Below are 21,429 nucleotides of genomic sequence, written 5' to 3' on the forward strand. Positions count from 1 at the left end.
TATATATTATAACTGAAAATGAATATGGAGCCGTGGGAAATGAAGTTTATAACGGTATTAGCTGATGTCTTTATAAAACAAGCATTTATTGATATATCAGTTGAACAAAGTATTAAAACTGAGTAATTTTATAACTGTTAGCATTTTAATTTAATTTTTATTTATCTCCATATTTGTCGGTCAAGCGAAAATAAGTAGAGCTTTAAATGGAGGGATGAGTACTTTGACACACTCTAATAAATTGCAGTTGTCACCTTCGTCTAAAGCAAACATGCGGGATTATTATTGATAACTTGTATACCTTTAATAGTAACAAATCATTATATACCTTTCTGATGACATGTGTCCAAAGTGTTCATCAGGTCACTCTTTATTTCTTCACGGGACACATTAATTTCTGTGGGGATTTGAGTTTATTAATTACAAAATTATGTTTATCCGTTTAAATTAAAAAAATATTTTTTTACGAAAGTCATACCCTTTTCAATGATATTCTTAAGCAGCTGATAAGTACTTATACGAACTTCCTTTTTCTTATACTTGCATCGCTAAAACAGGCAACAGCACACGTAAACTTGTTTTCCAAATCAATTGCCTTCTCATCCTTCGAATCATTACGCAGCATCAACTCTCTCAAAAGTTCCACATCAGCTGGAAAACGAATATTATGATAATTAATATCAAACGTGTCTATAATAGCTAGTACACACAGTTTATTAAAAACTTACTATTGTGTAACCCGTTACTATGTAAGCATGCCTCTTGTTCATCTTTTCCAACGGAAGAAAGGAACATTGCAAAACTCGAATAAATATCTGATTATTAATGACTGTTCACATTCAACGTTTTTTTTTAAATCAAAAATTTCATACCATGTCGATTACTGCAAAACAGATGGCGATTGGCAGAATGTAACTTTTCATCTTGTGAATAGAGTTATACCGAGCTGCGAAAGTTTACGAGTGCAGTTGATGCAAAACTGACTGCGATCAATCAAAATCTAGTCTTTTAAAGGCATCGCATTAAAAAGTATTTGTATGGACGCAAGCGTAATAAGTACAATTTTTTCAAGAAGTGATAAGCATTTACTGATTCCTCAAACAACAGTTTTCTAATTTCCCGTTTAAAACATGAACACTTTTTAATTTTCCAAACGCTTCATCCCGCCATAGAATAGAGGGAAGTGATGAAAAATTAAAAGCCCTAATTTCAAAACTGCTTATTATTCAAAATAGAAACTGTTTCTCACTTTACGTAATTTCCGTTTATACAAATGATCGAAATCTAATCAACACTACTACTAATATAGAGCTGATTGTGGTGTCGTATATTCAAGGTTCTATGTAAATGAATAATAAAATTCTAATTATGTAGGGATTTGCGCAGTAAACTCGCCCCGAGAAATGTATGTAGAGACATTATTTTATCTTTCTTAATAAATCGTAGGAAAAAGGCGGGACAATAATGAATCAAAAGATAGAGTTAAGTGATTTCAGCATAACCGTTTATATCATTAATATAGTAAACACATTTTTATCAATCAATCGCAATGATGATGATTTACTGTAATTAAGGATTCATAAATGATGATAATAGAGCTACCTACAGTGACGTCGTCAAAGTAATCGTCGACGAATGTGTAATTCATTTTTATCATTCTGTACAGTTTTACAATATATAATAATATATTCTCGATGATGATTCTAATTACATTATGAATACTCCTAGGTATAATGCTTACAAAGTTAAACTCATAGACGCATGATAGATTTTGCAGAAGGAAGCCTCAACGACCGTTAACCAATGTCCATCGTTAAACTTCGAAATCATTCTCGCATTTTCATTTGTCGCAGAAAATAAGCCACATTCATCGGTGCATTAATCAACGTTTTTCAATAATTTTCTTTGGTATTCGGTTGAACAAGTTAACGCTCGATTAGAGGCCGTTGCGACTATCCTCCCAAATGTGTATGTGATTTTAAGTTATAAAGGCACTGTACACGTAAACATAGTACATAGTACATACATAGAAAAGCGCTGCGGGCCGCCCGAAGCATTTATACTTAGTCGGTTTTACACTGTTTCCTTGTTTGTCTTTGTACATCGCAGAAACGCAGTTGTTCGATTAAAAAATAGCGTCTACTTTCTTACACGTCGCTTTCTCCAGCTCGCACAGAACTTTTGTGATATCAGATTTCGCGAGGTAAGCGAGGCGCTTCTCTTTTTCTTTATTTCCGGGACAGACAAGTCGGATTATCCAATTACTTTGAAAAATCGAATGTACACTTCAACGAAGAAAAATTTCAACGAACGAACTGCAATTTCAAAATATTATAGCAAAATCAATCGGTATACAAACAATCGGCAGTTTTCCATGCTTCAAACGCTCCGAGCTACAAAGATGGGCTAACACGAGTATCATCACAATTTGGCAGTGAATGTTCTACAATATCTTTTCGACTTTCACAGACATTTCCATTTCTATACTTTTCGCAAACACGTCTATACTAGGCTTCCTCCGATTTACTTCTCGTTTTCTCTTTACTTTGCATTTCGTCTCGTTTTAAGACACAAAGAAACATGCATAGCCCCTATGGAATCTCGAAAATTTTAAATCAGAAAATTAAATCAACTCTGAAACTTTGTTTATAAAAATATCGCTACTCGAGTTCGTTTGAAGGTAGCGATTTTCGAGTTTTCTACCGCCTTTTTATTTTTAATTCTTATTACTTCAGTTTCAAAGCTTTTGCACTTTGTTTGTAGCGAAAATAGAACATTTTTACGTTATAATTCTATTTTCTTTCTTTATCACGCAAGTTTTTAGCGTCGTTCAACAGCCTGCACGGTTTACTTCGATAGCCTTTCACGTATGGATTTTCAAAGTAGGCATAGTTTTTCAAATATCGAAAATACACGCTTTTCGCATTTGTAAAATGGCCTTTTCAACGTTATCGTCCAAACCAGCGGAAAGACTTAGACTTTTCAATTCTACGGAATTTGATAAGGTTCTTATAAATTTGCTTGAATCAAATCAAAAGTAGACTCGTACACATCGCTTGAATTTTAATTAATTTATTTTTAATCGCTTAATAATCTTTGATAAAATTCAAAATTAATTACAATAATTCAACGTGAAAAACTCATTTCTTATGTACACATACATAAGTCTACAAACTTCAAAGTATTTTCTAAGTTGAAAAGTTTTCGTTTACAATTCATAATTTATTCATAGACAACTTTTGTTTCCATAATTGTTTACAATTTGCTGAAACTTTTCAACTCAAAATATACTTTAAGTACTCTTAGCCAATAAGAAAGGTCAGTCGCTTTTTAATTTTTACAAACAATTACACAGTAAAAATAATATATAATACAAATGCATTATTTATTCGTCCTTCTAAAAGGTAATTTAGAAAGTTTTTCGCTGGCGTGAACAACGTGCAACGCTATATGTATGTACGCAAATTTTATGAAAATACGAGATTTCGGAGGTTTTTTTACGCTTTAATCTTTTATGTAAAAGGGGACGTGTTGTGTGTAATAGAGATTTCGTAAGTACACTACGATTATAAATAACTCTATGCGTTACAAAGATCGCGATAAATTGTCATCGATAGTAGAAAAGACGGGCTAACTAAAATCGATGTCGATATTTACACGTGATAGACGATTATTCCGCGAAATTAGTCTAACTCTTTCATTTATCTAGTGCTTACAAACCAAGTTAGCTTCGGACTTTCTCAACTCACGTTTTACCACCCTTTTGGGCCGTCGAATGAAAGTCAGATTTGTAGACTTACAAATCAGCTAAATGATATATAACAGTACCTAAATAGTCGCTGGGATTGTACGAAAAATGAAGATAAAGATTAAATTTAATAAAACTATTATTTATATTATAGATACAATAAACATAATTTAATTTACATTAGAAAAAAAAACAATTTAGAATTTCATATTCAAATTCATAAGCTTTGCAAATTTCAATCACTGTTCAATAAAGGCAGATCTGAGTTTCATTCAGCTAGTCAAGATGGAATGATCGCAATAAAATTGACTTGTCGAAAGGCTGCTCTAAATATAATAATATATTTATGTATACCTAACGAGCTTCATTCAATTTCCTAATGAACTGAGCCTACAAATCGAGTCATCGCAAAAAATCGGATGCTTCGTTTAAATAATTGAAAGAAACTTCCACAAAGCAATTCTTAGAGAAGATACCACAGTGAAATTGAATTTTTATCTCAATTAATTTCGCGCACACACAATTTATCATACAATTTTTCTCCAATTATAACATAATGCATAAAAAGCAGTCAAACGTTCTCAAAATTTTCTAAATTTTCTTTTACTTAATACTAAATTTTTTTTCAGATTCACTATAATTTCTTCTCTTCATATTACCTAAGCTTTGCCAACTTTTTCCCCGATTTCCCAACGATATCCTATTTTTTTTTGTTTTTTATTTTTTTTTATCCATTTACTTATTGTTGCATGAATTCACTTTTTTAAATATACTCTCTTTACGCGAAATCCCTAAGCTTCTATAACAGCTAGAAAGGAAAGTTCAAAAAAAGACTTATAATATTGGCAGAGCTTTGTTGCATTACCGACAACTGCCAATATTGGCGCGGGATTGAGATCATTGGGCACGTCGGTTCAGAAATTTCAAAATAAAGATCCAAGATTACATTTTACATCTGTCTCGGGTTCTTTGCTAACGTGTGCCTTATACAATGCTTTTCCTTTTCTGCTAGAATATAAACTTCTCGAAGTCTCGACATTTTGGATACGACAATCTATTATTTTCATGTTTTTCACGATATCATAATTCATTAAGCTTTTCAAAAATACGCGCACTTTACTGGTTAGATAATCTTTGTTCTGAAATCTAAGCGAATTGACACGATCACACAACAGTATAATTTATTTCGTTTCCTATCAGTTTTTACATTAGAAGTGTTAAAGTCGAGGTACAAGAACATTGATTGTAAAGTTCAGAAAAATTTCATGTATAAGCCATTTTACTTCAGATTGCGTTGAAATTTTATTGAATTTTACGTTACGCGAAAACTTAACATTTTAATACCCAATTTTTCTTCGTAATTGATTATTTTCAATTAGTTTTAGCAGTTATTATTGGTTTGATAACCACAATACGATATCAAAAAAATAAATCTTAGACTTTTGAATGGAGAAAAGTGATTTCTTGTAAAACACAGTTATGAAAAAAAATTTCCAAAGAAGTATTGGGGACTAAATTGTTATGCTGGACTAACCCTCGTACTGGACTGTCTTGAAAAAATTCATGAAAAGTGCATCGATCAAAAATATTTATAGTTAGCATCATAGCTTGAAGTATTATTTTACATAACATTTTCACTGAAACGTTATGCAAAAATAATACTAATTTATTCCGCTCTACAACTATAGTATTTTTGTGGATGCACTTTTAACATTTTTTTTCCAAGCTCACACTGTTTATTATACAAACATGTGTACTTGAATGTACATCACAGCATATTTGCGTTTATCATGTAAATCGTTTCCATCGAGAAAAATACAAAGACGTACGCGGTTATTTTTGATTGCGCTTTTATTCCATATACTGAAGATTAATTAATTTATGTTCCTGAGTAGTCTTTCGAACTGATGTTATATGTTTTCTTTTATACTTAATTAGTAGTGCTCCATCAGCACGAATTTCCGAGCTTCGCTAATTCATGTATTTACAAGAAGCGCAAATTTGCAATATTTCTTCGGGATTTGGCAGTGAATAAAAAATTGTCACTTTTGCGTTATTATTATTACTTTGAAGTAACCAGTAGTATATCCTAAAATCAGCATAGCGCGTTAAAAATTGTGTACGTTGAACACGCAACGTTTTATCAATATATTCATCGTATAGCGATCGAACTTCGGTGCTTGCTTTGTTTCATTCAGAAATTCAAGGCAAAAAAAATTTCTAGATTCCTCGCGATTACATGATTGCATACAAGATTAATGATAAAATCAAAATATTATACTCATGATTCCATTTCATTGCTATCTCATAAATCACATTTAAAAGATCAACGAGTCTCGTCAAAAGGAGCAAAAAAATATATAATAGAAAAAAATTATCACACGCCGAAAAGGGAAGGGCTGCGCATTGTACAATAATAATTCCTTTTTCCGGCTGTATAAAGGACAACGGGGGAAAAGTAAGACAAAGAGAAATATTAGGTTAACGAGAGTTTTTCGTCCTTTGTACACTATACTTAACGAGAAAACATGATTTTTCGTCAAACGAACAGGGGGTAACTTACACTTTTCGCATTTCGCACAGACTTCGCGCGCACTGTTCGTCCGATTCAGCACAGAAAAAAACACAAATTCACCGACTCTCGGCTCGATTGAGGAGGCTTACGGACGGCTTATAAATTCTAACTATTCCGTCGTATCAGTTATACACAATTACTACGGCGAACGCCATCTGAGCCTCACTCACTTAACAGTCACTTGGTCGGGATTATCACATAATTTTTTCCGCGCGAAAGAATCGTCGGGTGTGCGTGAGTTTTTTTCTCTTCTCCGTTTTCTCACACAGAAACGCGAACTCCATCTCTGGGCTCAATCCAGTCCGAGGTAGTCCAGGTATCTGTGTTCCTCGTCGTCTCAGGAAACTTGAGAACTCGTCTGTGGTGGCGTTAGCCGCTGCTGCGGTTGTGGCTGTGGTTGTGGCTGTGGTTGAGGCTGTGACTGTGGCCTCAGGGGTTGCTGCTGTTGCTGTGGAGGCGACAGCCGCTGTTGCTGTGGGGGCGACATCCGCTGTTGCGGTTGTGGTTGAGATTGAGGTTGCTGTTGTACCTGCTGTGCTTGAATTGGTTGAGCTTGCTGCTGCTGCTGTTGTTGCTGCTGCACAGTTTGTTGATGCGGATGCTGTTGCGCAGCTTGTTGTTGCGGATGCTGTTGCTGTTGCAATCTTTGCTGCTGTAGTTGTTGACGATGAGGTGTGTGAAGAGTGAAATTATCGTATACGTCCATGAGATCGCGCATCCTATACTCTTCCAGGCAGACGAAACCTTCGAGTGAAGGCGACTGCTTTCGCGCACAGTCCATACAATGAACTACGTGGCGCTTTTCTTGTTCACGAATGAACAGAATGTTAAATACTTCAATCTAAAATCAGCAAAAATGTGGATCGTATTAAATATAAAATAAGTCGCACATATTATTAAAAATCGAAGATAAAATTTTAAATTACCTCGCACTGCCCGCAGTAATGCGAAGCCTCGTTCTTGCCTCTGCCGTGAAAGCGTACCTCGATGCCTTTAGACTTGACGAACTCCAGAATAACACAGCACTGGCGCATAGTCCTTAACAAGCAGTTCTTGATAAGCTCGAATAACCGTTTGTCTGATACCTTGATGTTGCGAGCCAGATTCCATGATAGATGTACCATGGGCACGATCGACTTGAACGACTGGAGCTTATTCCACTCGTAGCGCTCGATCGCGAGCTGATACTGACGCGCGGTCAAAGGACCAACGTTCCAAGCGATATTATTGCACCAGCCGGCTGCTTGTACCCAGTGAACGCAACCTAAATGGTGTTTTGTTGTTAGTACAATTATATTATGAATTATTTATATTACGAAGATAAAGTTGAAGTAGTACATACCAGCATTAACCCAAACGAGATCACCAGGTCTCTGTAAGAACCGGTATACAGGAACATTTTCTTCGTACAAATCCTCCATTGATGGCCACCAACTGCCATGCAGGTAATTAATATTGTTGCGCTCGCATAGACTCTGAATAACTCCCCAATAAGCATCGGGTACGGCGAACCATTCGCAGTCGCCTGGTCCGATATTGATATTGATAGAGCAGAAATTGTTGTTTTCCTGATGTCCTGGTGTTCGACTTCCAGGTACCTTAAGAAGAGATATTCATACGTTTAATTTTTATCCAATATACAAAAAATCGATTGAAAGTATTTAATTTATTAAACTCACCTTCATGTACAGCTGAACGGTGTTCATTCCCAGAATCACGTGTCCTACGTGGCTAAGCATGTTGCTCGCCGAGACAACTCTGGCAAAAGCCGGAAGCTTCATCAGCTCCTGTAGCTGAGCCTTCCACTTTCTCTCGTCAGACAAATCAACGTTCGTACCGAAACGCAGCATTTTAGAGCCTGATCTTCCAGGCAATCCGTAAATATTCCTCTTCCTCTTGACATTGATACCAGTGCTGTCTTTAGAGTCGCTATCCGACAGATTGGTGGTTGTCGATGTATGTATGCCCTGGCTCTTTTCACGTTCCTCCTTAAGACTCTCCTGGAAACTGGAGGCCTGATATTGCGCGTACTTGGCGATTGTCGTGTGACTGCGATGGCTAATGCAGCCCCAGACTTTTCTGGCCAGTACTGGGTCCCAGTTCTCGTCGCTCGATTGCTGCAACTGCGTGCGGACCTCAATCGTGTGGTCGGGATTTGCCTCAACCAAAGTTTTTGTCGAGAAAAGACCGAGATCGAGTTTCAGAGCTGCCGCTAGACCTCGAACAACGGCAATCGGGTGCTTAAGACAGAACTCTTGCAGTCCAAGACTGAACACTTCTTTCTTGTTCTCCAAGAATGTACTCGGCGTAGGCGGCAGCAGTTGTTCCTTCGTCAGCCTCTGACTTGGTGGGTCCGGTGGCGCAGGTGGTGGCGATCGGTCGCTCAGTACCGAGCAGTTCAACGCACCCTTAAAGCCTACCTTGCGACAGAGTTCAACAACTTGCCTCGAATCCATGTCGATACTGAACTCCGGCTCCGCTTGCGTCTCGCAGAGCCGTTCCAGTCGCAGTACTGGTTCGCCTCGCATACGAATGGCGTCAACTTTACTCGTGCTCGATGTGGCCTCGCACTTGATCGTCTCAACTAGCGGTTTCGTCTCAACCTTAGGGGTTAGCGCTGGGGTCGTAGGTTCGTCCATTTTCTCAACCTTGACTTCCTTAACTTTGTCCACCTCGTTCTCAAGATTCGACGGTGAGAACGGTCCGGAGCTCAGTGTTCCGTTGTTCATGATTGGCTGTTGCGGTTCCTCCTTAACATCCAAATCCTCGGATCCAAAATGCTTGAGCAGATCTTCCGCAAGAGACGTAGCGATATCCTTCTGGGATAACAGAGCCTGGAGCTCCTGGTCGGTGACACCTAGACCCGCGTCTTTGTTGTTACCGGCAGCATTATTACTGCCAGTATTATTGTTGTTATTATTATTGTTGTTGTTAGCGGAGGAACCCTCGGGGTAGCAGCTCGTCGTCGAGGAGATCTGAGTGTAGCCTTGAGCACCGTATTGATTCGAGGATTGGTATTGCTGCTGGTTGGTGAATTGGCCTTGACTTTGCTGCTGAGGCTGTTGCTGCTGCTGGGGTTGCTGCTGACGCTGTGGATAGTTTGTGTCTGAGGCAGATTTGTACGGCATACCTGCAGTTTGGCAGTTACCCGTTGCAGCTGCGTTATAGCCCACATTCGAGTCCGAAAAGCCGGTTTGCAAAGCCACTGTACCGCTTTGCTGTAATAAATCAAGGCGTATTTAGAACCAATTTCCGCGTTTAGCTTAAAAAAAAGTGCATTTTTATTCGTAAGTCAAGGTAATTTCAACTTACCGGTTGCTGAGGCACGCCGTAGTTCTTAATGACACCAGGCTGCCCAGGTTGAGCATGAGCAGGAGCGTATCCCATCGGATACCCAGGCATTCCGGGTCTCAGACCTCGTTGAATAGCTTGTTGCTGCTGTATTCTGAGTTGCTGCTGGTGCTGCTGCATCGCTCGATATTGATGTTGAAGCTGGGCAAACAGACCCTGCTGCTGTTGCGTTAAGCTGCCATGATTCTGCTGCAGAAATTGGAGCATCTGCAGTTGCTGCGTTGTCAGATAAAACGCTGGTGGCCTCTGGAGCTGCTGCTGCTGCTGCTGCTGCTGCTGAGCTGCGACTCCATCTTCGCCAGGCTATAAGAGTAGACGATGGTTTGAATTATAGAGAGTATTCGAGAATCGAAGCGAAGTGTAATGGTAATGTCTTGAAGCTTCGTTTAGATTTGTATACTCGGATCAATGGCATGGCAGCGAATGAACGCATGTTATGCATAGTAATGAGTAATGATTGTATGTGTAATCCTTTGTAACATCAAACAGTAATTCATATGCGTGTCTTGTGTAAAAATGTCAATGCTTACAAAGAGTTATGAATAAAATAAAATTAAAAAAAAAGTATCAAAGACAACTTTATAAAAGAATGTTAGCGCATGCCGCGTGAGTCTCATAGTAATCTCCTATCGAGAGCTCATAGTACTAGAAAAGCATGAAATGAACGCAAATAGTTTTACTAAAACAAAATTATCAAACCAAAATACATTCGAACGCCTCGAAAAGGAAAGAAGTTCCAGCAGCGCAAATTAATGTATTTCCAATTGTACAACTTTATTTTACTCTACAAACCAGACCTTTTGTAGTCCCTCAACATCATCATCCCCCACCACGCACCCGACAACAAGAGTACTCGCATTCGCCCGGTGCGTTCACCAGAGTGCTCTGCCACCGTGACGTAGGATCGACCGCTCTGGGAGGACCTACGCCGAGTACGTTCGGCGAGGGACGTCAAATTTGATTGTACACTCGAAGCAGTACATTCAAACCATCCTCCCCCGCCCTCCGACACCATCGTGAATAACGTACAGGCACGGAGCTAAGCGATTCAGCAGCATTTCGGTCAATAAACTCTAGCGGAAATTCAAAGTTCTGTCGGTTCGGTGTAAACTGTGAGTGACGTTATGGTCCGTGTGTGGTGATACAGTAGGATGAGAAATTCGACTTTGCTAGAGATATTGACCTTAGCACGTATCGCTACCGAATCGCCGGAGCTCCGTGACTATCGGCATTCCAATGGTGCCGGCAGTGAAATGCACGTTTTAGACCTTTCGTTCTGCTTCAGAGAAAAATCAAAATTATTTGATTATTACTTTATTAATTAAAATACGGTGATGATACTCGATCGAACCTCTTTGTAGGTGATGCTATGAAATCAGTGCGTAACTCTCATGGATAAATACACAATTTAGGATCGATCTACTTTCTCATCACCCATAAAAGGGATGAGAAGATGTGACGCTTTTCGAGCGATTTTTACAATCAAATCACATCCTCTTAAAAAAAAAAATCTACAGTCTACAAAGAGAACGTGAAAGCCAAAGTAGTCATCTCACTGCTCGCGTCGACAACGTGTCTGTCTCCAGGCATCAACAATTTCACCAAACTATAATGCTTTCACATTCCTCATTTCTCTCCGGAAGCCAACGAAATACCAGTCCACCCAAGAACGTACCTTGAACCGCTTAGTGTTAGGATTCTGGCCTTGAGGGTAAGGCGGAGGTGGTCCTGGCGGTCCACCCGGATACTTGTTGTAACCGGGACCGCCAGGACCCTGTAGCTGCTGCTGTTGCTGCTGCTGCCGACTCGACAGCTCCGCGCTGATCGGCATGTTCCAGGCTTCTTCTATCGACGGCAGTGTGCGCCGCCTTGGATAACGAACAAATAAACGATCGTTAATAACAGTGAATCTCGAGTTTTGAGGATTAAAACAAAAAAAAATTACTCACTTGATCGAGGCAGAAGGCATCGGTGCTTGGCTGAGTTGAGTCTGCAGGAAGCTGATGCGTTGTTGTAACGAGGGGTTCATTGGACCACTGCCTCCGACCTTGGCACCGCTCAGCTGGCTGTTCAGCGAGCTGTTGGCGCAGTTGGGAGTGTTGTGGTTACCCCTACAGGCAAAGATCCAAAGAGAAACGTTAGAGCTTTTCTGGCGAAAATCGTGGTCGTTGGATATCTGTGGCTGCAGGCGAACTTTTGCCATTGACGATGCGATCTTGTCAAGGCAAAGGTGGGCCTGAGCACCGTCGGGTGACTTACGTATAAAGAGTATGCGTACGACAAGAGACAAGATGATCGAGAACGTTCGTTATATACTACCTTACTGAGAGGGTCAGTGTGTGGTGCGTCAGTGGGATTGTGGACATTTTACGTAATTGCGGCTATATGGATTATACAAGTGGGGTAGGCCGAATTCAAGCGATAATTCTCATACGACTCGACTGGATATTGGGTGAGTTCATTAGACGTAGAAGGAACTTCAACAGTCGAGTGGTATGTATCGATCATTTTTTTTACGTGATGAATTTGCTTAAGATCTAAGATAACAGTTTCACATGATACTTGAATCAAGGACATACGAGGAGGAACGAGGCAAATTATGAAAAAGGTGCGGTGTTTACTTTCGAAAGTGAAAACGACGAACGATGCGGGATGAATGACAATAAACCAAAGTTTTTCATCATCGAACAACGTTATTCGAGAATGAAAAATAGATCGTACAGGCGTTCGTCCAATGCAGCAGTTTTAAGTTAGAAAAATAAGGGAAACTTTTCCATAATTTGCTCCAGTCATCCCTTTCATTCTCATCGAGGATTCGAATATTTATTTACACAACGATCCTTACACGCTCTAGCTTAGAAACGAGTGAAAAACTGTCAACGTCTTTCTTCTGGAACGACCAGAAGTCGGCACCGCTGGTTACTTTGAAAAATACATTTTTCGTTTATTCGTGCGTCTATTCATAATAAAAATCACCCAACAAATAAATAAGCAAAAAAAGTCTTTTCCAAAGTGACCACCGGTATCGACGCCCAGTCGCGTAACGAGCTCAAACAAAAATCTCCCCGTTACCTCGAAGCGTTGACGTAGCACACCAAAGCGTCCTTGGGCTGGCTGTGGCTCTCGTAGAGAATGCCGAGATTCGTCCAGGCGGCCGAGTGCGACTTGTCCAGCTGTACAGCGCACACGTAGGCTTGGAGCGCGTCCAGCGGCTGATTCTGCTGCTGGTAAAGGATGCCTATGCTGCACCAGGTGTCGGCGTTGCCCTCGGATTTTTCCACGGAGCTCCTTTAAAATAAAAATTCATTTTACACGCTATAGTATAATTTTATTTCAAGCTATTACGAGTTTTATATTGGGAACGTTTTTGTTTTCACGCTACGACGAAATTAAAGAGATAGAACGGAATTCCTCGCTTTATCAGCGCCGGAGATTGCGAGTGACCGCGACCCGCTTGCTTCTCTTTTCCTAAGCGCGATACCGAACCGGCCCGAAAACCTCGACCAGCGAGTGTACTGCATATTAAAACAAAAATAAACGTTCTTCGTCCCATCCTTCGCTTGAAATTATACGAACGAAAAAACGAACGTCGACTCGAATTCCAATACCATAAAAGTGTCTCCCCCTCAAAAAGCAGCTCCGATCTCTCATCGCGTAACACGAGGGTACACGAACGAATAGAAATAAAAAAACTCGACGCGTTATGCTCGCGGTCTCGAGTCGCGATGGGCAAAAAGTAGCCGCGCTTGCAAGACTGTATTTTATAAGGGTATATGGTAACCTGTAAGCGATGAAAGCCTCGTGGACATGTCCGGATGCGGCAAGACAGCGGCCGAATAGGTAGAGACTCTGTCCGCTCTTCGGCTCGGCCTCGATCGACTTTTTCAAGTGGTAGATCGCTGCGTCTTGCTTCTGGGTTACGCCTAGGATACTCCCGTCAACAACATGGTACATCCATCCTGCAATGAAGATTATTATTATTTGTTCTCTTAAATAATCGTAACTGATGGACAAACGCGTTTGTTTCTACAGAGAGATAGTCTACGGCGTACAGCTGTGCGAGAAAGTATTTCAATCCTATCCCCGCCTGAATTTCAAGATGGTGCGCTATATAAGAAAGGAAAACCAGCTGCTCCGTCTAACCGTCCGGCCCATTCATCCTCGAGTTTCTCTTTTTTTCTCCCACTTACTCCCCCTTTAAAAAGCCCAACGAATCTTCCGTTCGCTTATAAAATTAACGCAAAATCGCTTCGCTCAAAAAACGTACCTAACAACCATCAGCGCGTGTCATTAACATCCAAAGCTATCGGGGCCGACGTGTGGACGTTCTCAAAAAGCACAGTCACGCGCGCACATTCCACACTTGACGAAAATTCGCAAACCAGCGCGTTCCCAAGCGTCCGGCTTTGCTGCACTTACATACACGCGACACAAACACACCCCAGCGCGTCAGGGTCCCAGGCACTACTGAAGACGACGCAGGTATAGGCCCTAGGGTGAGCACTTTTCTCTCTCTCTCTCTCTCTCTAGCCCCCCCCCCTCCACTCTCCCTTTTTCTATTGCTGTCCCCCTACTCTCTCTCTCTCTCTCTCTCTCTCTCTCTCTCTCTCTCTCTCTCTCTCTCTCTCTAACGCTTGTCTATTGCTGGTCGTTCCCCTGATGCAGTGTGTGTATAGCGCAGGGAGAGATCCTAGCCCACTACCGCCGAAAGAGAGAGATGCGTACGTGCGTTAGAAGCGAGAGCTATGGTGGAGACGCGCGGCTCTTGAGGTGAACGCACTTTTTCGGCCGGAAGTCTCCGATAAGATATATACGGGATATAGTAGAGGAGAGTTTCTTTTAAGTAAAAAGTCACTTGTCCCAATTGTTAAAATGTCGACGTCAGCTCGTTTGTCGAGCGGTTGAAGAATTCGGTGAAAAGCGCTGTAATTCCAGGGGGAGCTGATATAGAACTCGTGTCCGTGTGTGACGCGGCGAACAATGAACTTATCTCTCTCGAGTGTGTGCAGTACCTGCGCCTCGAAAAAAAAAACGAGGTACACATAATATTGTTGTGTAGTGTATCTAACGAGACACCAATGCGAGAGTTTAATTTTCTAATAAACTTCCAGCACACTTTCTCTCTCTGTTGGAACAGCCTCTCGCGCACTAGTATAACTAAACCGCCTCCTGTGTGTAACAGAGGATAGCTCATGTTACCAGCCCCGGAAGTGTGCAAACATAGGCGTAGCAGTCTTTGCACACAGTAACGGGAGAGTTAAACGCGTTAAAGTAGAGGAGACGATTTTTCAATGAAAATTATGAGAAGAAGAAGAGAAAAAACGTTCGGCTTTGATCTGATATCCCTCGAAAAAAGGGGGGAGAGCTGCGCCCGATTCTGTCGCGTTAGCTTTAATCGAGCGCATCAGGCACGCAGTATTCGGGCCATTGAAAAAATTCTGGCGCGTGCAGTGTCGTGGGATCGTGTGAGGTCTCTGAAGTTTCGTCAGAAGCCTTTGGACGCGGCACTTGATTAATCCGCGGAGATGATTCAAAAACTGCTTCTTTGAAGTTGAATATTCTGTTGTGGTATTGTAACAAATTAAAAAACACGTGATCAGCACAGGAAGAAAACTCGATATTATAATCCACTTGCACACACAGCATCGGAGAATGTATAGAGAGCCCGGAAGAGTCTGCAGAAGCGAACAAGAGCCTGACCTGCGCCGAAAATCAGGGCCCCCCGAGAGCTGCACCTGGAGAGACCCTCCGGTTATTGCGAGGTAGCCGCGCGCGTGCGTAGACCGGTACAGCCCTCGACAAAAATTTTACGGATCTCCATAGCATCGCACGTGTTCCTCCCGAGAAAATTTTTTTTTCTCCGTTTAATATACGAAAAGCGAAAGTTCTCGAAGGAAGCGTCGGCTAATTTTACGATCGAGTTGTAAACTGCTGCACCCCCGAAGCCTTCGGTAATTTCGGACGTGCCGCTGGAGTGCGGGAGCGGCACGTCTCTTTTTTTTTCGCTTCGGCTCGCCGCGTGGACCGTCGAGTGTTGGTAAATAGACAGGGCCCGGGTGTATACAAATAAGTGTGGAATAGTAGACATGTTTTTGGAGGCGGGAGTTTTTTATGATTTTGGTGACCGATGGGACTTTAGTGGGCTGTTTGGGAAAAGATTTACGATTATGTTTCTATACGTATATTTTAAATTTTCTCTCCTGGAAAACTGCGCAAACGCATTAGCCACTTCCTCTCCGCGGAAGCGCGCGAAATTCTCTCACAGTATATACCTTATACACTTACACCTATGTATACTATGTACCTACAGTCGCCACATATATCTGTGTGCGCTTAGAATGCGGCGGCTCTCCGCGAGTACCGTTAGCTCTTAAAATAGCGGCACAACCGCCTCGGGCACACACGGCTGAGGAGGAGAAGCTTCGCTGGGCTTATCGCCCGTGATAAAGTTTAAATTTTCATCCCTCGAGAATTATTTTTTCAACGTCGCGAAAACGCATAAAATCAGAGCTGCTATTCATCGCGAGGATATGGTACAGCTATGAGAAAAGCCTCGAGTAAAGGGCGACGAAGGTATGTAGGTCGTGGCGCGCTGCGGCACAGTAGCGTGCATGAGTCGCAGGGGGTCTCTCTGGGGTCTCTCTCTCTCTCTCTCTCTCCGGCTTTTATGCGTCGTCGTCGAGTTGTTACGTCGCGAGAGAGTCAGGACATGACGTAGTCGCTCACTCGGCTTGATAATTATTGCGTGACGAGGAGGCGTTGGCCGCGTTATGCTTCTCTCCGACGCGAACACGTGGTTTCGATTTTTTCCCTCTTTCGAGCCCCGGCTACTGAGTTTGAATTTTTAACGATAAAAATAATCATTAATATTGATTATCTCGTATGTGCATCGAAGCGATGATTAATAGCAACTCCGCATCGTACGGACGCGCGAGGCCTATATAGCGCACTTGAAAAGCACATAATGCAAGAAAATACAAGAAGCATCTGAAGCGTCTCCGACGTCGGATAATACAGAGTCGCACAGGACGCGCTTGCGGTTATGCAGACTGAACAACGACGACGGTGAGGTTTTAAAAGGCCTGTGCCATCTGCCGCGGACGAACGACAGACGGGGAAATCGGGGCGCCGCGTGTTTGTACAAGTGTGTGCGAGGGAGCGAAGACGATAATGCGTGTGTTGGTGCGCGAAGCCGAGTGTGCGTATGCGGGTTTTTATTTTCGGCCTGATGCTCGAGAAATTTCCAATGGGCTGAGCTGCCTGCACTGGGGAGACTGAAGTAGTACAAAAGGAGGTGAGGTGAAGCTTCGTGAGATCGAGGATTTTGTAGTAATGTGCTTTATTTTGATCGAATAGTAACAAGTTTCAATTTCAAAAACTTTCGGTCAGCCGTTTAAAAAATCTCCAAAAACACGAATTCAAACACATCCAGCGCCGCTGCTGCAAGAGTATAACCGAGACATTGAGAATATCCGTCCCGTCACTCCCCCCACACAGCAGACGACTGTGCAATAGCTTCCCCCACCCGTACACTCCCCGACGCATCCCCCAATCCTCGTGTTCGATGTAGCCTCCCCGACTCGGCTTGTGAATAAATCAATACACGTGTCTGCCGGCGCTGCTACTGCAAAAGCCCGAACCTTAAACTGTACACACATACACGGAAGGCCGAAGGCTCGCCGTACAGGCGCGTAAACACGCGTGGCCCTGCACGACCGGTCGATCGATAATATAGAGTTGACGGGAGAAATTTTTTAATTTTCCAGCGATTTCGAGAGATTACACGTGATCCGTATGAAGAAAGAAGGCTCATCCCCTTGGAGTAGCTTAAATCCTCCGGTGACCCCGATATTTTCCAAATGCCCACCGGGAAAACACCCTCCAAGCCAAAAAGAGACTAGAAGCTGTATTACAGGGAGATTATTTCACGCGACGGACTTAAAAATAAGAAATAAAACCAGTTCTCTATGTAAGTCTGCGCTCGTTAAAGTTTACCTAATTCTTTCAACAAGTTTCATCGAGAACCTGTTATCCGCGACGATTTGTCAATCGGTGATTAACGACACTGCAAAAATTGTGTGTAAAAAAAGTTAGGTGTATATCGCGCGCGAACAATTCATTCATCAAACGCTTACACAAACACGTCCTCACCTACACCTTAGCCCCCCCTCAAGAATCGATTTTCTCACGCTACCCATAAATCCCCTGCAGCAGAGACGTCAGCCGTAATAAATTGATATCGACGAGGGAAGTCGTCGACTCTCTCTCGAACAATATAAAAGGGGCGAAGGAATACAATAAGAAGAGAAAACTCACCCAGCTGTCGGCAGATATCGGCCTTGAGGTGCGTCGGAAGGACCTTCTCCTTGAGCAGCGCCTCGTAGTGCTCCTTAGCCAGACGGTACTTGCCTTGTACCTCGTGCAGGTGCGCGATGTGGAACTTGACTGTGGAAGAAAGTCGTGGTTTATAGTGTCGTTCTATGTGCCTTTGTGACGATTTATATAGCGTGGAATGTAATTGCTTTGGTGGATATCGATGCTATTGGAAGGGCTTTTTTGTTGCCTCTTCGGTGCAGGTGTAATTAGGGATCGATCGGATCAGATGACTCTTGTTATGTTCACGATTGTCAGGTAAAAAATTTAATTGTAATCGAAGACGGATAATTGATATGCTTTGTTGTACACTGACAGGTGTACTGTACAATATTACTTTGAAACGCTCTTCTATTCGATCGAAATCTCCAATCTAAACAACACCTAATCGCCAGCTCCACTTAATTAACAGCTCAAAAGAGACGACTCGCGCGAAATCCCGGCTTTATTATGATTCATTAACTCGCAACCTAGAGCGATAAAATCCGGTATCACCGTCCAATCGAACGCGTCTATTTTTACACCTCATCAACTGCACGCGCTCTACTGTGTGTATACATAGAAATTCCAACGGTTCGCAGGCGCTCGAAAGCGCGAAATGAAATCATCGATTCACGTGCGCTGATTCACGGTATACTCGACTCGATGATTCAGTACCTCTTCTTCTTCGGCGAATTTCAAAGCGTTTTCCCGCGCACGTCACACACGTACGCGGATGTGAGTTTTTTCAAAGTCTCGATGCGATTTTCGCCCACGCGTATGATTCTCATATCCAAATTTTAGCAAGGTAAGGCTAATTCCGGATGAATCGATTTTTCGTCAACGAGCTGCGCTGCAATTAGCAACGATTCTCTCCCGGGAGCCTTGACCGGTGAAAATTAAGGCCGAGCCGTGGAAAAACATCAGCGGAACGTCGACCTTCGCCGCGCGAAAATTAGCATATCGTGGATCTCGCTGTCGATCAAGACGGTGTGGAGCTGTGGCTATTTTTATAAAGTTTTTCGAAAAGTATTCCGCTCATAACGGTAAAAGCTCGACGGGCGATAAAATTTAATTGCACGATTCTGCGTGCGATCATCGTTTTTGATGTAATTAAATTCAGCGTCGAGTGAAAAATGCACTGTCAGCCCGATACACGCCTCCCGCAATTAAATTCAGCGAAAGTTTCAATTTGAAAGAAAAAAATAATCTCAACGTACTCTCGAGCTTGGAGAAGGAAGCAGGTGTGGTGACGTCGATTAGGGCGAGTGTCAGGTGCTTGAGAGCCGCGTCGAAATCACCGTGGACCTTCAGCATCAAACCGAGCCGTAGGTGAACCTCGCAGGCTCGTGGAAATCCTGGTTCCACCCATAGCACCTGTTGAAATGCCTTCACTGCCCTGGAACGGAAAAAATCGGCTTTGTTTATAATTTTTAGTATTGAAAAAAATTAAAAAAGCGAATCAACGCGAGAGGAATCCCAGCGCGGTACAGTCCGACTCTGGCACAACCATTGCAGCCTCGGAATTCCCGCATTGTTGCAGTTTCCCACCTGCAGCAGCGCCGTTCGCTTTTTCCCAGAAGATTCGTTACTCCACATTCCAGCTCGCATCGCAATGGATCGTAAAGCCTCGAGCGTTTTGACTAAATGCCCTGGATTTAGAGACGTTGTGTGCATTTCCGGGACGATGCGCTGGCTGTATAGTAATGAGTGCATTGCGAAAATGACGACGGCGAAGATTGTTACGTATACGAAGTTGCGTAAGAGATTTGTAATTGATTTTTCGAATAGAATCGTCTTCCTTTCCAGCAGAGGGTAACAAACCCGTAGCTGATTTTTTATTTTGGAAATTATATATGCAGCCGGCTCGTAAATTATAATAAGCTCAAGAAATCTGAGCTTAATATCGGCGATAAATCACGCCAGTCTCGCATTAACCTCACACGATCTACATTTCGATAAGCCTGAGCGCTATGCGGCAATAATGAATCCATTATGCACAGCGACATTTTTACACACTGCGCTTATCGGTTTGTTTAGCATTGAATACACATCGAGCTCGCTACTATCTCTATTCCTCGATTCGAACCGCGAAAGCGAATAAATTCGTCTATCAGCGCCTAAAACGTCCGTCGAACAAAAAGTTGCAAAAAAAACTTGGAACAAAGCAGGCACGACTTCCACGCTTTACGCGTACGTGTCTCTATAGATATACATAAACGTGCGGCGAATTGCGCAACCGGCCTTGCGGCAAATATGCAATCGACTTAGCACGTGCCGCTTTCCAGAGTGCATTTTACCGCGCATGCGCGCGACCGGGGAATGGGAATATACGGGCAGCCCTGAGATGCAGTCCAAGGACGCGATGTTGTCTTTTCCTATATCAGACGTATGTGCGCGAGTTTATAGGCGAAGCTTCGAGCGCGGATATATTTGGGCTATTTTCGCGCTGTGTTTTGATGGAGCGGCTTTATTTTAGATTCGAGAGGAAAATCCCACACCCGCGACCTACTCCGGAAACCATCACCATCAGAATATCACTTTCAGTATATAGGAAGCGAACGTGTCGCAACGGCAAACCCGTTTTAAATCGTGCACACGACGACGACAATGAGGTAACCGAGCGAGTGAAATAAAAAAAAAAAAGCCAGAGAGCAAGAGATACACACGCGCGCGCGAGACAGCTCTTGGCGCATGCACGAGCTTTCATTCAGCCGACGATGCGCGACGCGGGAGCTCTGCCCCCATTCAGCCCCGTTCATTCACTCTCTCTCGTGCTCTCGCTCGACGACACAACGCTCTGTGTGTATGCGTGTGTGTGTAGTTGTGTCGTCTTTTGACGAACTAATAAAGTCGCGCGACGAGGATGATGATTTATCGGGACGATGTATGCTGCGCGCTGGGGCTGAGAGTAGGGAATGTAGGTTGAGAAGCTTCTGACCTGAATCTTAGTTTTTTAACGAAATGCACCCGATCTTTTCAAAGTATATGAAAAATTATAGGCACCACACTCACAGCTCTCACGAATTCATCTCTTGTCGCGTGTGCTCCACTCGCGAACGGCTACGAAACGTACATCGACACTACTACGGGGCAGCTGCTCCAAGCTCGTATATTTATAGCTCATACGACGAGGCGTTGTCCCCGAGAACGCATTATCGCTGTACAAGAGAGAGATAAAGCCGAGAGTCTGCGGCGACGCTCGTCGTTCTTCCGCTTCGACGATGCGCTTTCGGGACACGTGGAAAGCTTTTTTTTAATTTTGTGGTATTTTTACGTCGCATACAGTCACGGCGCCGGCGAGGCACGAGTGGAATTATTTTTTTATTTATGTTTTACCGATAATAAAAAAAAGAGCTTCGTAAGAAGCCAGCTGTGAATACAGCACGACGAAGCGTGGTCC

The 21,429-nt window shown here is 42.6% G+C and overlaps 1 protein-coding gene across 3 annotated transcripts in view; it reads right to left on the minus strand.

Annotated features, from left to right (window-relative positions):
* Window positions 1-1,482: 1,482 nt before the first annotated feature.
* LOC100120693 (histone demethylase UTY) overlaps window positions 1,483-21,429 on the minus strand; it is a 63,271-nt gene continuing 43,324 nt past the window's right edge. For 2 of the 3 annotated variants that reach the window (XM_008216478.3, XM_031930286.1), the window contains 11 exons: window positions 19,247-19,425; window positions 17,991-18,119; window positions 13,456-13,633; window positions 12,747-12,962; window positions 11,624-11,785; window positions 11,350-11,542; window positions 9,636-9,977; window positions 8,003-9,541; window positions 7,666-7,921; window positions 7,250-7,587; window positions 1,483-7,164 (listed from right to left, as the gene is read on the minus strand). In XM_008216478.3, the coding sequence (XP_008214700.1) occupies window positions 6,661-7,164; window positions 7,250-7,587; window positions 7,666-7,921; window positions 8,003-9,541; window positions 9,636-9,977; window positions 11,350-11,542; window positions 11,624-11,785; window positions 12,747-12,962; window positions 13,456-13,633; window positions 17,991-18,119; window positions 19,247-19,425 (4,036 nt within the window). In that variant the 3' untranslated portion in view covers window positions 1,483-6,660. Of the gene's footprint in view, window positions 7,165-7,249; window positions 7,588-7,665; window positions 7,922-8,002; window positions 9,542-9,635; window positions 9,978-11,349; window positions 11,543-11,623; window positions 11,786-12,746; window positions 12,963-13,455; window positions 13,634-13,941; window positions 14,154-17,990; window positions 18,120-19,246; window positions 19,426-21,429 lie in introns of those variants that run through there. The other variant, XM_031930287.1, reaches the window with a different exon arrangement.

The sequence above is a fragment of the Nasonia vitripennis genome, chromosome 4, assembly GCF_009193385.2.
Source record: "Nasonia vitripennis strain AsymCx chromosome 4, Nvit_psr_1.1, whole genome shotgun sequence".
NCBI classification, from domain to species: Eukaryota; Metazoa; Arthropoda; class Insecta; order Hymenoptera; family Pteromalidae; genus Nasonia; species Nasonia vitripennis.